The sequence below is a fragment of the Coregonus clupeaformis genome, unplaced genomic scaffold, assembly GCF_020615455.1.
Source record: "Coregonus clupeaformis isolate EN_2021a unplaced genomic scaffold, ASM2061545v1 scaf0063, whole genome shotgun sequence".
In the NCBI taxonomy this organism is placed as follows: domain Eukaryota; kingdom Metazoa; phylum Chordata; class Actinopteri; order Salmoniformes; family Salmonidae; genus Coregonus; species Coregonus clupeaformis.
This window is the reverse complement of record NW_025533518.1, coordinates 845742-869000: the sequence shown is the minus strand read 5'-3', so window position 1 is coordinate 869000 and position 23259 is coordinate 845742. Positions and strand designations below refer to the sequence as shown.

Below are 23259 nucleotides of genomic sequence, written 5' to 3'. Positions count from 1 at the left end.
ACAGTAGTTAGCTACACCGCTACATGGTGAAACAGTAGTGTGTAGTTCCAGTAGTTAGCTACACCGCTACATGGTAAAACAGTAGTGTGTAGTTCCAGTAGTTAGCTACGCCGCTATATGGTAAAACAGTAGTACGTAGTTCCAGTAGTTAGCTACACCGCTACATGGTAAAACAGTAGTGTGTAGTTCCAGTAGTTAGCTACGCCGCTACATGGTAAAACAGTAGTGTGTAGTTCCAGTAGTTAGCTACACCGCTACATGGTAAAACAGTAGTGTGTAGTTCCAGTAGTTAGCTACGCCGCTACATGGTAAAACAGTAGTGTGTAGTTCCAGTAGTTAGCTACGCCGCTACATGGTAAAACAGTAGTGTGTAGTTCCAGTAGTTAGCTACGCCGCTACATGGTAAAACAGTAGTGTGTAGTTCCAGTAGTTAGCTACGCCGCTACATGGTAAAACAGTCATTAACTACTGAAAACACTACCTAGATTTGAATTTAGTTCAACTGCCACCAAGCTACTGGAAAATTTAGTTATTAAATGTCTAGTTGTACATTACTAGTACATTACTCCCCAACACTGTGACCATGTGACCCTGTGTGAATCTTACATTTAGACCACCCATTGTCTCTCTTCCCCCTCTCTTCCTTCTCTCTTCCCCCTCTCTCCCTTCTCTCTTTCACCTCTCTCTCTCTTTACCTCTGTATCAGACTATAAACTCTAAAACGACTGAATATTTGGGAGGATGGGAGGTTGTCACTTCTCCCCCCTCTCTGTGTTTGTCTGTCCTTGAATGCTACAATGTTTCATTGTGGATCTAAATTAAGAATTCAGATATGTGGGAGAGAGGGAGAGGGAGAGAGAGAGCGAAAGAGAGTTGGAGCAAGTCTGTGTTGTTGTTGTTCAAAGCAACGGGGGAGAGAAGTACTGGGACAGTGATAATAAACGTTCTCCCTTTCTCTCTTTCTCCACTCTCTCCCTCTATCCCTCTATCCCTCCCTCCCAGCGGGCGGCCAAAACACGACCACAGGACAGGAGACAGGGCGCCAGGCCAGAGGGAGAGGGAGGGAGAGAGGAAACAGTAGTGTTTGTGTGATGAAAAAAAATGATATGGTATCTAGGTGATATGGGTTTGTGTGATGAAAAAGAGAAACTAAATTATAACAACAGGCCGAATGACACACAATATGCAAAACACACCCACACGTCACAGTGAATATGGAGAAATCTGAACTGAACACACACTCACAAAGAGACGCGTACTATACACACACTCTTACCGTGAGGGAGGTGAAGGTCATGCACATGCCTCCAAAGCCGTTGAACGTCAGAGCGATGAAGATGAGGACAGACAGCTCTGTGGAGGAAGATGGAGACACCGTCAGACACACACACAAACACACACACACACACGTATACACACAGACACACACACACAAGTATACACACAGACACACACACACACACACACACGTATACACACAGACACACACACACACAAACAAACACACACACACACGTATACACACAGACACACACACACACACACACACACACGTACACACACACACACACGTACACACACTTCAGATATACACACCCACACACCAACACACATGTTCATAGTGATATGGTAGCTAGGTGATATGGTAACTAGGTGACATGGTAGCTAGGTGATATGGTGATAAGCTGATATGGTAGATAGGTGACATGGTAGCAAGGTGATAAGGTAGCTAGTTGATATGTTGATATGGTAGCTAGCTGATATGGTAGCTAGGTGACATGGTAGCAAGGTGATATGATAGCTAGGTGATATGGTAGCTAAGTGATATGTTGATATGGTAGCTAGGTGATATTGCAGCTTGGTGATATGGTAGTTAGGTGATATGGTAACTAGGTGATATGGCAGCTAGGTGATATGGTAGCTAGTTGGTATGGTGGCTAGGTGATAGTGATATGGTAGCTATGGGATATGGTAGCTAAGTATATGGTAGCTAGTTGATATGGTAGCTAGGTGATATGTTGATATGGGGACATAGTGATATGGTAGCTATGTGATTTGGTAGCTAGGTTATATGGTAGCTAGGTGATATGTTGATATGGTGATATGATAGCTAGGTGATATGGTAGCAAATTGATATAGTAGCTAGGTGATATGATGATATGGAGATATAGTGATAGTGATTTGGTAGATAGGTAATATGGTAGTTAGGTGATATGGTAGCTAGGGGATATGGTTGCTAGGTGACATGGTAGTTAGGTCAAATGATGATATGGTGATAGTGATATGGTAGCTAGGTGATATGGTAGCTAGGTGATATGGTAGCTAGGTGATATGGCAGCTAGGTGATATATTGATATGGTAGCAAGGTGATATGTTGATATGGTGATATAGCGATATGGTAGCTAGATGTTATGGTAGCTAGTTGATATAAGAGCTAAGTGATATGTTGATATGGTGATATGATAGCTAGGTCATATGGCAGCTAGGTGATATGATAGCTAGGTGATATGGTAGCTAGGTGATATGGTAGATAGGTGATATAAGAGCTAAGTGATATGTTGATATGGTGATATGATAGCTAGGTCATATGGCAGCTAGGTGATATGGTAGATAGGTGATATGGTCGCTATGTGATATAGTGATTGTGATATGGTTACTATTTGATATGGTAGCTAGGTGATAAGGTACTTAGGTGATACAGTAGCTAGGTGATATGGTGATATATTGATAGTGATATGGTAGCTAGGTGTTATGCTAGCTAGTTGATATGGTAACTAGGTGATATGGTAGCTAGGTGATATGTTGATGTGGTGATATAGTGATATGGTAGCTGCGTGATTTGTTAGCTAGGTTATACGGTAGAAAGTTGATATTGTGATATAATAGCTAGGTGACATGGTAGCTAGGTGTTATGGTTATATGTTGATATAGTAGCTACGTGATTTGGTAGCAGAGTTATATGGCAACTAGGTGATATGCTGATATGGTGATATGATAGCTAGATGTTATGGTAGCTAGTTGATATGGTAGCTCGCTGATATGCTGATATGGTGATATAGTGATATGGTAGCTACGTGATTTCGTAGCTAGGTTATATGGTAGCTAGGTGATATGGTAGCTAGGTGATGTAGTGATAGTGATATGGTAGCTAGGTGATATGGTAGCTAGGTGATATGGTAGCTAGGTGATGTAGTGATAGTGATATGGTAGCTAGGTGATATGGTAGCTAGGTGATGTAGTGATAGTGATATGGTAGCTAGGTGAGGTAGTGATAGTGATATGGTAGTTTGGTGACATGGTACTGTCCGGTAGGTAGTCTACTCACCATCAGGGTTGTATGCTCCGTAGGCGATGAGGAGACAGGAGAAGGAGAAACATGCACTGGAATACACACAGACAATACATCAATATCATATATACATCAATATCATATATACATCAATACATCAGACAATACATCAATATCATACATAACCATACAGACAATACATCAATACATTAGACAATACATCAATATCATATATAACCATACATCAATACATTAGACAATACATCAATATCATACATAACCATACAGACAATACATCAATACATTAGACAATACATCAATATCATATATAACCATACATCAATACATTAGACAATACATCAATATCATATATAACCATACAGACAATACATCAATACATTAGACAATACATCAATATCATATATAACCATACATCAATACATTAGACAATACATCAATATCATACATAACCATACATCAATACATTAGACAATACATCAATATCATATATAACCATACATCAATACATTAGACAATGCATCAATACATTAGACAATACATCAATATCATACATAACCATACATCAATATATATAAATATCATATATAACCATACATCAATACATTAGACAATACATCAATATCATACATAACCATACATCAATACATTAGACAATACATCAATATCATATATAACCATACATCAATACATTAGACAATGCATCAATACATTAGACAATACATCAATATCATACATAACCATACATCAATATATATAAATATCATATATAACCATACATCAACACATTAGACAATACATCAATATCATATATAACCTTACATCAATACATTAGACAATACATCAATACATTACACAATACATCAATATCATACATAACCATACATCAATATATATAAATATCATATATAACCACACGTCAATATAATATATAACCATACATCAATGCATTAGACAATACATCAATAACATACATCAATACATTAGACAATACATCAATATCATACATAACCATACATCAACACATTAGACAATACATCAATATCATATAACCATACATCAATACATTAGACAATACATCAATATCATATATAACCATACTTTAATACATTAGACAATACATCAATATCATACATAACCATACATCAACATAAAATATAACCATACATCAATATATATCACTATCATATATAACCACACGTCAATATATATCAATATCATATATAACCATACATCAACATAAAATATAACCATACATCAATTTACGTCAAAATCATAAATAACCATACATGATTATCATATATAACATACATCAATATAATATATAACCATACATCAACATCATATATAACTATACATCAATATCATACATAACCATACATAAATATACAGTCCCTGTCAAAAGTTTGGACACACCTTCTCATTCAAGGGTTTTTCTTAGTTTTTACTATTTTCTACATTGTAGAATAATAGTGAAGACATCAAAACTATGAAATAACACATATGGAATCATGTAGTAACCAAAAAAGTGTTAAACAAATCGATATATAAATATATTATATTTGAGATTCTTCAAAGTAGCCACCGTTTGCCTTGATGACAGCTTTACACACTCTTGGCATTCTCTCAACCAGCTTCATGAGGTAGTCACCTGGAATGCATTTCAATTAACAGGTGTGCCTTGTTAAAAGTTAATTTGTGGAATTTCTTTCCTTCTTAATGCGTTTGAGCCAATCAGTTGTGTTGTGACAAGGTAGGGGGGTATACAGAAGATAGCCCTATTTGTTAAAAGACCAAGTCCATATTATCACAAGAACAGCTCAAATAAGCAAAGAGAAATGACAGTCCATCATTACTTTAAGACATGAAGGTCAGTAAATACGGAACATTTCAAGAACTTTGAAAGTTTCTTCATGTGCAGTCGCAAAAACCATCAAGCGCTATGATGAAACTGGCTCTCATGAGGACCGCCACAGGAAAGGAAGACCCAGAGTTACCTCTGCTGCAGAGGATAAGTTCATTAGAGTTACCAGCCTCAGAAATTGCAGCCCAAATAAATGCTTCACAGAGTTCAAGTAACAGACACATCTCAACATCAACTGTTCAGAGGAGACTGTGTGAATCAGGCCTTTATGGTCGAATTGCTGCAAAGAAACCACTACTAAAGGACACCAATAATAAGAGACTTGCTTAGGCCAAGAAACACGAGCAATGGACATTAGACCGGTGGAAATCTGTCCTTTGGTCTGATGAGTCCAAATTTGAGATTTTTGGTTACAACTGCTGCGTCTTTGTGAGACGCAGAGTAGGTGAACGGATGATCTCCGCATGTGTATTTCCCACCGTAAAGCATGGAGGAGGAGGTGTTGTGGTGTGGGGGTGCTTTGCTGGTGACATGGTCTGTGATTTATTTAGAATTCAAGGCACACTTAACCAGCATGGCTACCACAGCATTCTGCAGCGATACGCCATCCCATCTGGTGTGCGCTTAGTGGGACTAATATTAGTTTTTCAACAGGACAATGACCCAACACACACCTCCAGGCTGTGTAAGGGCTATTTGACCAAGAAGGAGAGTGATGGAGTGCTGCATCAGATGACCTGGCCTCCACAATCACCCGACCTCAACCAAATTGAGATGGTTTGGGATGAGTCGGACTGCAGAGTGAAGGAAAAGCAGCCAACAAGTGCTCATCATATGTGGGAACTCCTTCAAGACTGTTGGAAAAGCATTCCAGGTGAAGCTGGTTGAGAGAATGCCAAGAGTGTGCACCTAGCTGGTTACCAAGGTAATTAGAGCAGTCAAAATATTTGTTTTGCCATATCTGTGGTATACGCTCTGATATACCACGGCTGTCAGACAGCATTCAGGACTGGAACCACCCAGTTTATAATACCATGTCAACTCACACCTGTTTAACCATTTAAACCAACTCAAACTGAACTCAGTCCCCCCCTCCACCCCCTGTCCCTCCTCCTCTCCCTCTCTCCTACCTGCCCAGCAGTCGTAGGTTGCGTGGTCCATATTTGTCCATGACGATGCCCAGCGGCAGAGTGATGGCTGAGAGGAGAAATGATCCCACGGTGAAGGCCAGGTTCAACATCTCATCCTGGTCCTTACAGATCAGCCAGCCGTTCATCCTCATGGGGCCGTCTGGGTCCCGGGGGGCCAGGGGCCTCATCTCTACCCCCTCCCCCAGCCCCACCACACCCTCAGCCTCAGAGTAGTAATCACTGTAGTCATCATCGCCCCCTGGTGGGGGGAGGGAGACGGACAGGTTGGAGGAGGTGTGGTTACCTAGAGGGGGAGGGAGGGAGGGAGGGTGTGTCAGTATCGGAATCTTAAGGTGAGAAGACAACACATTAACTAACACAGGTGTAGTGCAACCAAGAAATGAGAGAGAGAGAGAGAGAGAGAGAGAGAGAGAGAGAGAGAGACAGAGAGAGAGACAGAGAGAGAGAGACAGAGAGAGAGAGACAGAGAGAGAGAGAGAGAGAGACAGAGAGAGAGAGAGAGAGAGAGAGAGAGAGAGAGAGAGAGAGAGAGAGAGAGAGAGAGAGAGAGAGAGAGAGAGAGAGAGAGAGAGAGAGAGTGAGTGAGTGAGTGAGTAGAGAGAGAGAGAGAGAGAGAGAGAGAGAGAGAGAGTGAGTGAGTGAGTGAGCGAGAGAGAGAGAAAGAAAAAAAGAAGGAACAGCATGTCAGAAATCAGCTCTATGTTACATTTACATTTACATTTTAGTCATTTAGCAGACGCTCTTATCCAGAGCGACTTACAGGAGCAATTAGGGTTAAGTGCCTTGCTTAAGGGCACATCGACAGATTTTTCACCTAGGAGGCTCGGGGATTAGAACCAGCGACCTTTCGGTTACTGGCACAACGCTCTTACCCACTACGCTACCTGCCACCCTATGTAATTGAATAATCCATAGACTAACCACTTCTGGTAAAATTGGACAACACTAAACAAACAACAACAAGAAGAGCTATCCAAAACGGAGATGTATGGGTAAACCACTTCTCCAACCCAAAAAGACCTGTGGTGTTGATGGTATCCTCAATGAAATGATAAAATATACAGACCAAATTCTAATTGGCTATACTTAAACTCTTTAACATCATATTCTACTCTGGTATCTTCCCCAGTATTTGGAACCAAGGACTGATCACCCCAATCCACAAAAGTGGAGACAAATTTGACCCCAATAACTACCGTGGGATATGTGTCAACAGCAACCTTGGGAAAATACTCTGCATTATCATTAACAGCAGACTAGTTCAATTCCTCAGTGAAAGCAATGTACTGAGCAAATGTAAAATTGGCTTTTTACCAAATTACCCTAATTGACAAACAAAACAAAACAAAGTCAAAGTCTTCTCATGCTTTGTGGATTTCACAATTTGGCATGAGAGTCTGCTATACAAATTGATGGAAAGTGGGGTTGGGGGAAAAACATACGACATTATAAAATCCATGTACACAAACAACAAGTGTGCGGTTAAAATTGGCAAAAAACACACGTCTTTCCACAGGGCCGTGGGGTGAGACAGGGATGCAGTTTAAGCCCCACCCTCTTCAACATATATATCAACAAATTGGCGAGGGCACTAGAACAGTCTGCAGCACCCGGCCTCACCCTACTAGAATCTGAAGTCAAATGTCTAATGTTTGCTGATGATCTGGTGCTTCTGTCCCCAACCAAGGAGGGCCTACAGCAGCACCTAGATCTTCTGCACAGATTCTGTCAGACCTGGGCCCTGACAGTAAATATCAGTAAGATACAAATAATGGTGTTCCAAAAAAGGTCCAGTTGCCAGGACCACAAATACAAATTCCATCTAGACACCGTTGCCCTAGAGCACACAAAAAACTATACATACCTCGGCCTAAACATCAGCGCCACAGGTAACTTCCACAAAGCTGTGAATGATCTGAGAGACAAGGCAAAAAGGGCCTTCTATGTCATCAAAAGGAACATAAAATTCAACATACCAATTAGGATCTGGCTAAAAAATACTTGAATCAGTTATAGAACCCATTGCCGTTTATGGTTGTGAGGTCTGGGGTCCGCTCACCAACCAAGAATTCACAAAATGGGACAAACACCAAATTGAGAGCCTGCATGCAGAATTCAGCAAAAATATCCTCAGTGTACAACGAAAAACACCAAATAATGCATGCAGAGCAGAATTAGGCCGATACCCGCTAATTATCAAAATCCAGAAAAGAGCCGTTAAATTCTATAACCACTTAAAAGGAAGCGATTCCCAAACCTTCCATAACAAAGCCATCACCTACAGAGAGAAGAACCTGGAGAAGAGTCCCCTAAGCAAGCTGGTCCTGGGGCTCTGTTCACAAACACAAACAGACCCCACAGAGCCCCAGGACTGCTACACATTTAGACCCAACCAAATCATGTGAAAACTAAAAGATAATTACTTGACACATTGGAAAGAATTAACAAAAAAACTGAGCAAACTAGGATGCTATTTGGCCCTAAACAGAGAGTACACAGTGACAGAATACCTGACCACTGTGACTGACCCAAACTTAAGGAAAGCTTTGACTATGTACAGACTCAGTGAGCATAGCCTTGCTATTGAGAAAGGCCGCCGTAGGCAGACCTGGCTCTCAAGAGAAGACAGGCTATGTGCACACTGCCCACAAAATGAGGTGGAAACTGAGCTGCACTTCCTAACCTCCTGCCAAATGTATGACCATATTAGAGACACACATTTCCTTCAGATTGCACAGATCCACAAAGAATTTGAAAGCAAACCCAGTTTTGAAAAACTCCCTTATCTATTGGGTGAAATACCACAGTACTTTAACTATTTGCACATTGTTACAACACTGTATGTAGACATAATATGACATTTGAAATGTCTTTATTCTTTTGGAACTTCTGAGTGTAATGTTTACTGTTAATATGTATTGTTTACTATCTACTTCACTTGCTTTGGCAACGTTGTTAACATACGTTTCCCATGCCAATAAAGCCCTTAAAATTAATTGAAATGAATTGAGGGAGAGGCAGACAGAGAGCAAGAGAGTAGGAGAGAGAGAGAGAGAGAGAGAGAGAGAGAGAGAGAGAGAGAGAGAGAGAGAGAGAGAGAGAGAGAGAGACAGAGAGAGGAAAAGAGACAGAGAGAGAGAGAGAGAGAGAGAGAGAGAGACAGAGAGAGAGAGAGAGAGAGACAGAGAGAGAGACAGAGAGAGAGAGAGAGAGAGAGAGACAGAGAGAGAGAGAGAGAGAGAGACAGAGAGAGAGAGAGAGACAGCACTCATCAAACCGATCAAGCTTCTCGTCCCTCCTCTCCCCATGTCCTCTCTCTCACCCTCTCCCCCTCTCCCCCTCGTCCCTCCTCTCCCCATGTCCTCTCTCCCCCTCTCCCCCTCGTCCCTCCTCTCCCCATGTCCTCTCTCTCCCCCTCTCCCCCTCGTCCCTCCTCTCCCCATGTCCTCTCTCCCCCTCTCCCCCTCTCCCCCTCGTCTCTCCCTCTCCCCATGTCCTCTCTCCCCCTCTCCCCCTCGTCTCTCCTCTCCCCATGTCCTCTCTCTCCCCCTCTTCCCCTTGTCCCTCCTCTCCCCTCTAACCCCGTCCTCCCACTCCTCCCTCTACCCTCCTCCCCCTGTCCTCCCTCTCCTCACCCAGCTCATCACAGGCACTAAGTGAGCGCTGTGTCTTTGTGAAAGGTTGTGACGTGCTTCACACCCCACTGCTAAAGACTCAACAACTCTACAGCTCTCAGAAGACCCAAATACACCCCTTTAATACCCAAACACTCAGAATACTGGGTGAGGGTTGGGTGGCAGAGAGACCTGAAAACTGGGACAGGACAAAACAGAACAGGGCTGGATCTCATTTGCACGCACACACACACTGTCTGGAAGGTGTTAGACTGAGCTTTAGGTGCTGACGCGTCTAGGGCATGGTTCCTCAACTGGCGGTGGTTTTATTTAGCCCCCAAGTTTTCAGAGCAAAATAATATTTTTGGTTTGTTGAATTTTCATTGTTGGACATCATAAACTGTATAATCAAATGTAAGCAAGGTTTGAAATGATTATTATTTACTCAAATTATGTCTGTGGGGGCTTCTTGTGGTCAATTTGTGGCCTACAAATTATTTGTAATTATGTTCCAGCCCCCCGACCATCTGCTCCAGAAAAGATCAGTTCACGGCTGAATCTAGTTGATCATCCCTGGACAAGGGAAACCTCAGCCACATGTGACCTCATCCCTCACCCTCTAACTGATTAGAAACAGCTTAGTACACCCTGCCTGCCCCGATAACACTAACCTGCGTTTTTGTGTGTGTCACCAAAACACGCCCTTCTCTGATACCACAGGCCCTCTCTCAGCAAAAAACAGGAGGAGGAAGAGATAATCAGAGAAAATAAAGAGCCCATGTCTCTGCATGGATGTTATCTCTGGTTTACTGGGCCTTTATGAGTTCCTCTCTGGCACAATGTCATGCATGTATAAAGAGATACCATACACAGGAACATGCTGTTATTGTCATATTAACAATAGATTATGATTCCGTTTGAAAAATACTTCCACTGATCAAATATAGAAACATGAAAAGTGACTCTTCACTTCTGGAGTTAAAACATTCTTCACATCTCAACTTTAAATAAGACTGGAATGAAATAATAAGATCAATTGACTTTAGTCTACAGAGCGAGAGAGCAGCGAGAGAGCAGAGAGAGAGAGAGAGAGAGAGAGAGAGAGAGAGAGAGAGAGAGAGAAGCAGAGGGAGAGCAGAGAGAGAGTGGAGAGAGAGAGAGAGAGAGCAGAGGGAGAGCAGAGAGAGAGTGGAGAGAGAACGGGGGAGAGCAGAGGGAGAGCAGAGAGAGTAGAGGGAGAGTAGAGAGAGAGCAGAGAGAGAGTAGAGAGAGAGCAGAGAGAGCGGAGGGAGAGCGGAGAGAGAGCAGAGGGAGAGCAGAGAGAGAGTGGAGAGAGCGGAGGGAGAGCGGAGGGAGAGCAGAGGGAGAGCAGAGAGAGAGTGGAGAGAGAACGGGGGAGAGCAGAGGGAGAGCAGAGAGAGTAGAGGGAGAGTAGAGAGAGAGCAGAGAGAGAGTAGAGAGATAGTAGAGAGTGAGCAGAGAGAGAGTGGAGAGAGAACGGGGGAGAGCAGAGGGAGAGCAGAGAGAGTAGAGGGAGAGTAGAGAGAGAGCAGAGAGAGAGTAGAGAGATAGTAGAGAGAGAGCGGAGAGAGAGCAGAGAGAGCGGAGGGAGAGCGGAGAGAGAGCAGAGAGAGCGGAGAGCGAGCAGAGAGAGAGAAGAGGGAGAGCAGAGGGAGAGCAGAGGGAGAGCAGAGAGAGAGCAGAGGGAGAGCAGAGAGAGAGCAGAGAGTGAGCAGAGAGAGCAGTTAGAGCAGAGAGCGAGCAGAGAGAGAGAAGAGGGAGAGCAGAGGGAGAGCAGAGGGAGAGCAGAGAGAGAGCAGAGGGAGAGCAGAGAGAGAAAAGAGAGAGCAGAGAGAGAGAGCAGAGGGAGAGCAGAGAGCGAGCAGAGAGAGAGATGAGGTAGAGCAGAGATCGAGCGGAGAGAGAGCAGAGAGCAAAGAGAGAGCAGAGAGAGAGCAGAGAGAGAGAAGAGGGAGAGCAGAGGGAGAGCAGAGAGAGAGAGTAGAGAGCAGAGAGAGAGAAGAGAGAGAGCAGAGAGAGAGAGTAGAGAACAGAGGGAGAGCAGAGGGAGAGCAGAGGGAGAGCAGAGGGAGTGCAGAGGGAGAGCAGAGGGAGAGCAGAGGGAGAGCAGAGAGAGAGCAGAGGGAGAGCAGAGGGAGAGGGAGAGCAGAGGGAGAGCAGAGGGAGAGGGAGAGCAGAGGGAGAGCAGAGGGAGAGCAGAGAGAGAGCAGAGGGAGAGCAGAGGGAGAGCAGAGGGAGAGGGAGAGCAGAGGGAGAGCAGAGGGAGAGCAGAGAGAGAGCAGAGGGAGAGCAGAGGGAGAGCAGAGGGAGAGCAGAGGGAGAGGGAGAGCAGAGGGAGAGCAGAGAGAGAGCAGAGGGAGAGCAGAGGGAGAGAGTAGAGAGAGCAGAGGGAGAGCAGAGAGAGAGAGTAGAGGGAGAGCAGAGGGAGAGCAGAGGGAGAGCAGAGGGAGAGCAGAGATAGAGCAGAGAGAGAGAAGAGATAGAGCAGAGAGATAGCAGAGAAAGAGCAGAGGGAGAGCAGAGAGAGCAGAGAGAGAGAAGAGATAGAGCAGAGAGATAGCAGAGAGAGAGCAGGGAGATAGCAGAGAGAGAGCAGGGAGATAGCAGAGAGACAGCAGGGAGATAGCAGAGGGAGAGCAGGGAGATAGCAGAGAGAGCAGAGAGAGACAAGAAAGGGAGTATAGAGTTAGTGAGGAACAAGTCAGAAGTTGTTAAAGAACAATGAAAGAGGAAGAGAAAGTAACGTCAGAACTTTGATTTCACTTCCAGTGGGAGTCAGTCTGCACACACACACGCGGTGGTGACTGTAAAAGGTCTGTGTTGTTTATGCTGAGGGAGGTGTATTTGGTAGCTGACTCTAGCTGAGTCCAGCTGGTTAGGGTTCCAGGACTACTTCCTCTTAACAGACCTTTGGAGTGGAACAGCCAACCACGACTCACAAGACCTCGCTAAGCATCATGGGATACCTGATTAGACCACACGGTCTCCCACATGCTGACTCTACATTCTCTCATCCATCTCTCTATTCCTCTCTCTCTCCCCCTCCATCCCCTTCTCCTAAGAGTTTATCAGTGGACTTTAGACAATAAAGTTGGCCTCTGTCTTTCTGCCTCTCACACACGTAACAAAGTTTTCAGATAGAAATGTATTGTGTAGAACAGATATGATAGTCTATCCTGTAGAATAAAGGATCAGCTCTGTGTGAAGAACAGATATGATAGTCTATCCTGTAGAATAAAAGGGTTGTGATCCCCTCTTCTTTTCTTACTTTGACAATAAACATTTGCAGACATTTCTAAAAACATGTTCTCACTTTGTCATTGTGGGGTATTTTGTGTAGATGGGTATGATTTGGTATTTATTTGATCCATTTTGAATTCAGGCTGTAACAACATGTGCAATATGTCAAGGGGTCTGAATACTCTCTGAATGCAGTGTAGTTGAATTAGTCTAAATATATGATCATAAGGACATTAACTTAGATATGAATATTATTTTTTACATACATAAATAATAAACTAATTTCAACAAACATCAATGCATCACACCTGCATCACACATGTTCCCATGGCAGCGTTACAGGACATCACACATGTTCCCATGGCAGCGTTACAGGACATCACACATGTTCCCATGGCAGCGTTACAGGACATCACACATGTTCCCATGGCAGCGTTACAGGACATCACACATGTTCCCATGGCAGCGTTACAGGACATCACACATGTTCCCATGGCAGCGTTACAGGACATCACACATGTTCCCATGGCAGCGTTACAGGACATCACACATGTTCCCATGGCAGCGTTACAGGACATCACACATGTTCCCATGGCAGCGTTACAGGACATCACACATGTTCCCATGGCAGCGTTACAGGACATCACACATGTTCCCATGGCAGCGTTACAGGACATCACACATGTTCCCATGGCAGCGTTACAGGATATCACACATGTTCCCATGGCAGCGTTACAGGACATCACACATGTTCCCATGGCAGCGTTACAGGACATCACACATGTTCCCATGGCAGCGTTACAGGACATCACACATGTTCCCATGGCAGCGTTACAGGACATCACACATGTTCCCATGGCAGCGTTACAGGACATCACACATGTTCCCATGGCAGCGTTACAGGATATCACACATGTTCCCATGGCAGCGTTACAGGATATCACACATGTTCCCATGGCAGCGTTACAGGACATCACACATGTTCCCATGGCAGCGTTACAGGACATCACACATGTTCCCATGGCAGCGTTACAGGACATCACACATGTTCCCATGGCAGCGTTACAGGACATCACACATGTTCCCATGGCAGCGTTACAGGACATCACACATGTTCCCATGGCAGCGTTACAGGACATCACACATGTTCCCATGGCAGCGTTACAGGATATCACACATGTTCCCATGGCAGCGTTACAGGACATCACACATGTTCCCATGGCAGCGTTACAGGACATCACACATGTTCCCATGGCAGCGTTACAGGACATCACACATGTTCCCATGGCAGCGTTACAGGACATCACACATGTTCCCATGGCAGCGTTACAGGACATCACACATGTTCCCATGGCAGCGTTACAGGATATCACACATGTTCCCATGGCAGCGTTACAGGACATCACACATGTTCCCATGGCAGCGTTACAGGACATCACACATGTTCCCATGGCAGCGTTACAGGACATCACACATGTTCCCATGGCAGCGTTACAGGACATCACACATGTTCCCATGGCAGCGTTACAGGATATCACACATGTTCCCATGGCAGCGTTACAGGACATCACACATGTTCCCATGGCAGCGTTACAGGACATCACACATGTTCCCATGGCAGCGTTACAGGACATCACACATGTTCCCATGGCAGCGTTACAGGATATCACACATGTTCCCATGGCAGCGTTACAGGATATCACACATGTTCCCATGGCAGCGTTACAGGACATCACACATGTTCCCATGGCAGCGTTACAGGACATCACACATGTTCCCATGGCAGCGTTACAGGACATCACACATGTTCCCATGGCAGCGTTACAGGATATCACACATGTTCCCATGGCAGCGTTACAGGATATCACACATGTTCCCATGGCAGCGTTACAGGACATCACACATGTTCCCATGGCAGCGTTACAGGACATCACACATGTTCCCATGGCAGCGTTACAGGACATCACACATGTTCCCATGGCAGCGTTACAGGACATCACACATGTTCCCATGGCAGCGTTACAGGATATCACACATGTTCCCATGGCAGCGTTACAGGATATCACACATGTTCCCATGGCAGCGTTACAGGACATCACACATGTTCCCATGGCAGCGTTACAGGACATCACACATGTTCCCATGGCAGCGTTACAGGACATCACACATGTTCCCATGGCAGCGTTACAGGACATCACACATGTTCCCATGGCAGCGTTACAGGACATCACACATGTTCCCATGGCAGCGTTACAGGACATCACACATGTTCCCATGGCAGCGTTACAGGATATCACACATGTTCCCATGGCAGCGTTACAGGACATCACACATGTTCCCATGGCAGCGTTACAGGATATCACACATGTTCCCATGGCAGCGTTACAGGACATCACACATGTTCCCATGGCAGCGTTACAGGACATCACACATGTTCCCATGGCAGCGTTACAGGACATCACACATGTTCCCATGGCAGCGTTACAGGACATCACACATGTTCCCATGGCAGCGTTACAGGATATCACACATGTTCCCATGGCAGCGTTACAGGATATCACACATGTTCCCATGGCAGCGTTACAGGACATCACACATGTTCCCATGGCAGCGTTACAGGACATCACACATGTTCCCATGGCAGCGTTACAGGACATCACACATGTTCCCATGGCAGCGTTACAGGACATCACACATGTTCCCATGGCAGCGTTACAGGACATCACACATGTTCCCATGGCAGCGTTACAGGACATCACACATGTTCCCATGGCAGCGTTACAGGACATCACACATGTTCCCATGGCAGCGTTACAGGACATCACCCATGTTCCCATGGCAGCGTTACAGGACATCACCTATGTCTCAACTACACCCCCCTCATCCTTCCTCCCCTGGAACTTTCCAGTTCTTGCAGCACTCTATGCCATATGGCCTCAAATTGCACTGTTCTATTTTTCTCTGTAGCCCACACGTTTTTCAATATTTTTTGAACAATACATTTGATTAATCCACTGTTTCAAAAGCATTGAGGAGAAAAGTATGGTCCACCCCATTGGGTGTTTCACTGCACCCTCATATGCCATGTCTTTAAATATGCAGACAGACGGATTAAAAGTACATTTACATTGTAATACTTCTGACAGCCAACTTTCTAGCTCCGCCCATAACTTTGGGACTTCATAGCATTTTCAGAAGGCATGGATTATTGAGTCATTGTTAGTTTTAAACGTAAGAAATGACTCTGTATAATAAATTCTATACATCATTTTATACTGGATTAAGTGTCCATTTTCCTTAACTGTAATGTTGTTAGTTCTGTCCCAACACTCCCTCCGTCTTGTGCCAATATCAGTTCTTTTTAAGTCTTGGTTCAAATAGTTCATATTTTTTTCTAAGAGGTTGTCAGTTGGATCGGCTCTCGGCTCTCGGCTCTCGGCTCTCGGCTCTCGGCTCTCTGCAAGGTTTGGTATATCTTCCCTATCATATGAATATCCTTTTTCTGACTCAAATACGATTCCCTCAAGATTGCGCTGATGTCCAAAAGCTTTCAGGCCGTGATATAAAATGTTTATTTGCATATACAGTGCCTTCAGAAAGTATTCACAGCCCTTGACTTTTCAAAATTTTAAATTGCTTAAATTTAGATTTTTTTGTCACTGGCCTACACACAATACCCCATAATGTCAAAGCAGAATTAGGTTTTTCTAAATTTTTACAAATTAATTAAAAATGAAAAGCTGAAATGTATTGAGTCAACAAGTATTCAAACCCTTTGTTATGGCCAGCCTAAATGCATACCAAGTCACTTCCTCATTATGGGGTGTTGTGTGTAGATGGGGGAGAGAAAAACAGATTGAATCCATTTTGAATTCAGGCTGGAACAAAACAACATGTGGAATAAGTCAAGGGGTATGAATACTTTCTGAAGGGACTGTATTTGAAAATGTCTACATTGGTCACTCCAACATTGCTTTTTAATTCTGACGTGGAAATAATTTTATACTGAACAAAAATATAAACACAACATGTAAAGTGTTGGTCCCATTTTTCATGAGCTGAATAAAAGATCCCAACACACAAAAAGGCTTATTTCTCTAAGATTTTGTGCACAAATGTATTTGCATCCCTGTTAGTGAGCATTTCTCATTTGCCAAGATAATCCATCCACCTGACAGGTGTGGCATATCAAGAAGCTGATTAAACAGCATGATCATTAAAAGGCCACTCTAAAATGTGCAGTTTTGTCACACAACACAATGCCACAGATGTCTCCAGTTTTGAGGGAGTGTGTAATTGGCATGCTGACTGCAGGAATGTCCACTAGAGCTGTTGCCAGAGAACGGAATGTTATTTTCTCTACACCTAGTGTTCCTGTGGTCCTCCCTCCTAGACACCTAGTGTTCCTGTGGTCCTCCCTCCTAGACACCTAGTGTTCCTGTGGTCCTCCCTCCTAGACACCTAGTGTTCTTGTGGTCCTCCCTCCTAGACACCTAGTGTTCCTGTGGTCCTCCCTCCTAGACACCTAGTGTTCCTGTGGTCCTCCCTCCTAGACACCTAGTGTTCCTGGGGTCCTCCCTCCTAGACTCCTAGTGTTCCTGTGGTCCTCCCTCCTAGACACCTAGTGTTCCTGGGGTCCTCCCTCCTACACACCTAGTGTTCCTGGGGTCCTCCCTCCTAGACACCTAGTGTTCCTGTGGTCCTCCCTCCTAGACACCTAGTGTTCCTGTGGTCCTCCCTCCTAGACACCTAGTGTTCCTGGGGTCCTCCCTCCCTAGACACCTAGTGTTCCTGTGGTCCTCCCTCCTAGACACCTAGTGTTCCTGGGGTCCTCCCTCCTAGACACCTAGTGTTCCTGTGGTCCTCCCTCCTAGACACCTAGTGTTCCTGGGGTCCTCCCTCCTAGACACCTAGTGTTCCTGTGGTCCTCCCTCCTAGACACCTAGTGTTCCTGTGGTCCTCCCTCCTAGACACCTAGTGTTCCTGGGGTCCTCCCTCCTAGACACCTAGTGTTCCTGTGGTCCTCCCTCCTAGACTCCTAGTGTTCCTGGGGTCCTCCTAGACACATTAGTACCCCTCACATGTTATAACACCCCTCCTTGAGTCAATAGCCCCCCCCCCCCATCCACCAGAGCACTGCTACTTTCAGGAGAGGGTTTGGTGAAAGACAGTTTTTGTGGAGAAGTTAATTAAAGGTTGTGCTTTTACCTTATGAAGAGAGGTTGAGGAGAGGTTGAGGAGAGGTTGAGGAGAGGTTGTGCTCTTACCTTCTCCATTGCACATGTAGGAGTAGTAGCCTTCAGACTTGAGCATGATGAGTAGTGACCCCCAGCCCAGCAGGACGGCTGAGAACAGCAGGTTCTCTATGATGGCTGTCACCGCCATCCACCACCGCCTGGCAAACGCTGTGGCCAGGGACGGAGCCATGACCAGACCGGAGAGAACGGGGAGAGCTGAGAGTGAAGAGAAGACAGGGATGTAGCAAATGTTAGTGACGAGAGACCCTCAGCTAGTAGTCTGGAGATCAGGGTTCACAGTTCTGTGGAGACGAGAGAGAGAGCGAGAAAGAGCGAAAGAGAGAGAGAGAGAGAGAGAGAGAGGGGGGGGGGGTATTCCAGCAGTTCTGAACAATGGGCAGCAGTTGTTTAAAATTCAATATGATCACAGTTACATTAATTACTGGTACTTTATTGATGATCATGGTCATCTGTATCTGTATTATTAATATTGCTCATGAACACTATAGGAACCGTCCCTCCTCCCTCCATTTCATCTCACAACTCTAAAGGTGAAACCATGTGACCACGTAGTTCTTTGACCTTCAGGGTGATTCATATGCAACTCTCGCTCTTCATGAGGGTGAGAGTCCTTCCCTCCCTCCCCCTACACTCTCTCTCTCAACCCATTCCTCCCTCCTTATAGGACACATACACACTGACCTGGTGTAATTCCCTAGGTAACACTTCTAGATTATATTGTAGATAGTTACACATTAACAGCAGTGACACGTTTTTAACTGAAGTCTAGAGGTAGCCGAGGTTCAGTTACAGTGTGGAAGAGGGGAGCGGGGGGAGTTAATTACGCGCTGACTTCTGTTCAGTGTGGGAACTGATGATGAAGGATAAACTGGACTCGTTGGCTCTCTCTTTCTCTCTCTCTCCCGCCCTGTCGTCCTCTCTCTTACACACACCCCCCTCAATGCATGATCTGCCCAACGGCGCATCCCATCCGAAGCACCGCAAACAAATGCCAGATAAACAAACCGAACACACACAGCGACCCGTCGGCTCTCTTCTAATCATAACTCTGGAGCAGAGACAAAACTGGCCAGGCCAAACCATTAGCTCATTATGGTCTAGATAGCTAGAGGATAGTGAATTCAGCAGGCTGTTGAACAACCATGTATCAATACATTCTGTGGCCCAGATTCTTCCTCTCATATTAGACCCCCGTCCACATCCCTCAAGCCCAGAGGAATAAATGGGATAACTGGTTTCACCACACTACAAAGATGAGCTCTCAAACTATTCCAAGCTTCTATTGCTTAACTTGGGAGAAATAACGGTAACTCTATAGCCCATGAATTAGCATACAACATTAAAACCTATCGCAATCTATTCAGCATAGCCAGTTTGTAATAACAGTACCCTGGGTGAAGACAGGTATGACTATATAGATTACAGGTAAGTTACCCAGACACACACACACAGAAGTTAAGTTAAACCTTGTTCAGAATTCTTCTGAGTTGTTCCTGTCTTGATATGCAGTGATAGCCTTGGTCCTGGTCAGTAGTACCGGCATCTGGAAGGGGGAAGCCTTTATACGCACCACAAACCGGCAGAACATCCCTGTCTTACTATTGGCTGTCTGAGGTGCTGCTGGAACACTGCTGCAGCCAATCAGAGCTCCCACCCACAGTCGCCCTCCACGGAGTCCACAGAGAAAAGGAGAGAGACAGAGAGGCGAGGCATGGGAAATACATTGACGAAGATTGCGTTTTGATTAAGAAAGCCAAAGTGATTTGGAACTGGACGTTTATAATAGTAGATTAAAGTAATTTCATTTCATTGTATTTATTTAGCCAGGATAGTCCACTCAGTAATAATTGGCACTGTTTTCCAGGGAGTTCTGGGTTACAATGGTAAAGTCAAACAAAGTTACCGCAACAGAAAGACAAAGCAGAGCAGAGACTGGAATGTCCACACAATGCTATCTATCTATTTATCTATCTATCTATCTATCTATCTATCTATCTATCTATCTATCTATCTATCTATCTATCTATCTATCTATCTATCTATCAATCTATCTATCTATCGATCTATCTATCTACAGTATATATCTATCTATAGTATCTATAGTATCTATAGTATCTATCTATCTATCTATCTATCTATCTATCTATCTATCTATCTATCTATCTATCTATCTATCTATCTATCTATCTATCTATCTATCTATCTATCTATCTATCTACAGTATATATCTATCTATAGTATCTATAGTATCTATCTATCTATCTATCTATCTATCTATCTATCTATCTATCTATCTATCTATCTATCTATCTATCTATCTATCTACAGTATATATCTACAGTATATATCTACAGTATCTATCTATCTATCTATCTATCTATCTATCTATCTATCTATCTATCTATCTATCTATCTATCTATCTATCTATCTATCTATCTATCTATCTATCTATCTATCTATCTATAGTATCTATCTACAGTATATATCTATCTATAGTATCTATAGTATCTATAGTATCTATCTATCTATCTATCTATCTATCTATCTATCTATCTATCTATCTATCTATCTATCTATCTATCTATCTATCTACAGTATATATCTATCTATAGTATCTATAGTATCTATCTATCTATCTATCTATCTATCTATCTATCTATCTATCTATCTATCTATCTATCTATCTATCTATCTACAGTATATATCTATCTATAGTATCTATAGTATCTATAGTATCTATCTATCTATCTATCTATCTATCTATCTATCTATCTATCTATCTATCTATCTATCTATCTATCTATCTATCTATCTATCTATCTATTTATAGCTTACGGGTCAGGACGGGAGGTGTAGGGGTTTATAGCTTACGGGACAGGACGGGAGGTGTAGGGGTTTATAGCCTACGGGACAGGACGGGGGTGTAGGGGTTCATAGCCTACCGGACAGGACGGGGGTGTAGGGGTTTATAGCTTACGGGACAGGACGGGGGTGTAGGGGTTTATAGCTTACGGGACAGGACGGGAGGTGTAGGGGTTTATAGCCTACGGGACAGGACGGGAGGTGTAGGGGTTTATAGCCTACGGGACAGGACGGGAGGTGTAGGGGTTTATAGCCTACGGGACAGGACGGGAGGTGTAGGGGTTTATAGCCTACGGGACAGGACGGGGGTGTAGGGCTTTATAGCCTACGGGACAGGACGGGGGTGTAGGGGTTTTTAGCTTACGGGACAGGACGGGGGTGTAGGGGTTTATAGCTTACGGGACAGGACGGGAGGTGTAGGGGTTTATAGCTTACGGGACAGGACGGGAGGTGTAGGGGTTTATAGCCTACGGGACAGGACGGGGGTGTAGGGGTTTATAGCCTACGGGACAGGACGGGAGGTGTAGGGGGTTTATAGCTTACGGGTCAGGGCGGGGGGTGTAGGGGTTTATAGCCTACGGGTCAGGACGGGGGTGTAGGGGTTTATAGCTTACGGGACAGGACGGGGGGTGTAGGGGTTTATAGCCTACGGGACAGGACGGGAGGTGTAGGGGTTTATAGCTTACGGGACAGGACGGGGGGTGTAGGGGTTTATAGCCTACGGGACAGGACGGGAGGTGTAGGGGTTTATAGCTTACGGGACAGGACGGGAGGTGTAGGGGTTTATAGCCTACCGGACAGGACGGGAGGTGTAGGGGTTTATAGCCTACGGGACAGGACGGGAGGTGTAGGGGTTTATAGCCTACCGGACAGGACGGGAGGTGTAGGGGTTTATAGCCTACGGGACAGGACGGGGGGTGTAGGGGTTTATAGCTTACGGGACAGGACGGGAGGTGTAGGGGTTTATAGCTTACCGGACAGGACGGGAGGTGTAGGGGTTCATAGCCTACGGGACAGGACGGGAGGTGTAGGGGTTTATAGCCTACCGGACAGGACGGGAGGTGTAGGGGTTTATAGCTTACGGGACAGGACGGGGGGTGTAGGGGTTTATAGCCTACGGGACAGGACGGGAGGTGTAGGAGTTTATAGCCTACGGGACAGGACGGGGGGTGTAGGGGTTTATAGCCTACGGGACAGGACGGGAGGTGTAGGGGTTTATAGCTTACGGGTCAGGACGGGAGGTGTAGGGGTTTATAGCCTACGGGACAGGACGGGGGTGTAGGGGTTCATAGCCTACGGGACAGGACGGGGGTGTAGGGGTTTATAGCCTACGGGACAGGACGGGGGGTGTAGGGGTTTATAGCCTACGGGACAGGACGGGAGGTGTAGGGGTTTATAGCTTACGGGACAGGACGGGGGTGTAGGGGTTTATAGCTTACGGGACAGGACGGGGGTGTAGGGGTTCATAGCCTACGGGACAGGACGGGAGGTGTAGGGGTTCATAGCCTACGGGACAGGACGGGAGGTGTAGGGGTTTATAGCCTACGGGACAGGACGGGGTGTAGGGGTTTATAGCCTACGGGACAGGACGGGAGGTGTAGGGGTTTATAGCTTACGGGTCAGGGCGGGGGGTGTAGGGGTTTATAGCCTACGGGTCAGGGACGGGGGTGTAGGGGTTTATAGCCTACGGGACAGGACGGGGGGTGTAGGGGTTTATAGCTTACGGGACAGGACGGGGGTGTAGGGGTTTATAGCCTACGGGACAGGACGGGAGGTGTAGGGGTTTATAGCTTACGGGAAAGGACGGGGGGTGTAGGGGTTTATAGCCTACGGGACAGGACGGGGGTGTAGGGGTTTATAGCTTACGGGACAGGACGGGGGTGTAGGGGTTTATAGCTTACGGGACAGGACGGGAGGTGTAGGGCTTTATAGCCTACGGGA

At 45.1% G+C, this 23259-nt stretch overlaps 1 protein-coding gene across 2 annotated transcripts in view; it reads right to left on the bottom strand.

The window, feature by feature from the left end:
• Positions 1-19975, bottom strand: part of LOC121580081 (large neutral amino acids transporter small subunit 4) — a 67409-nt gene extending 47434 nt beyond the window's left edge. For both annotated transcript variants that reach the window (XM_045212912.1, XM_045212913.1), the window contains exons 1-5: positions 19922-19975; positions 18465-18650; positions 6302-6605; positions 3326-3381; positions 1277-1353 (exon numbers count right to left, since the gene is read on the bottom strand). In XM_045212912.1, coding sequence (XP_045068847.1) covers positions 1277-1353; positions 3326-3381; positions 6302-6605; positions 18465-18624 — 597 coding nt within the window. In that variant the 5' untranslated portion in view covers positions 18625-18650; positions 19922-19975. The remainder of the gene's footprint in view (positions 1-1276; positions 1354-3325; positions 3382-6301; positions 6606-18464; positions 18651-19921) is intronic.
• Between the last annotated feature and the right edge of the window lie 3284 nt (positions 19976-23259).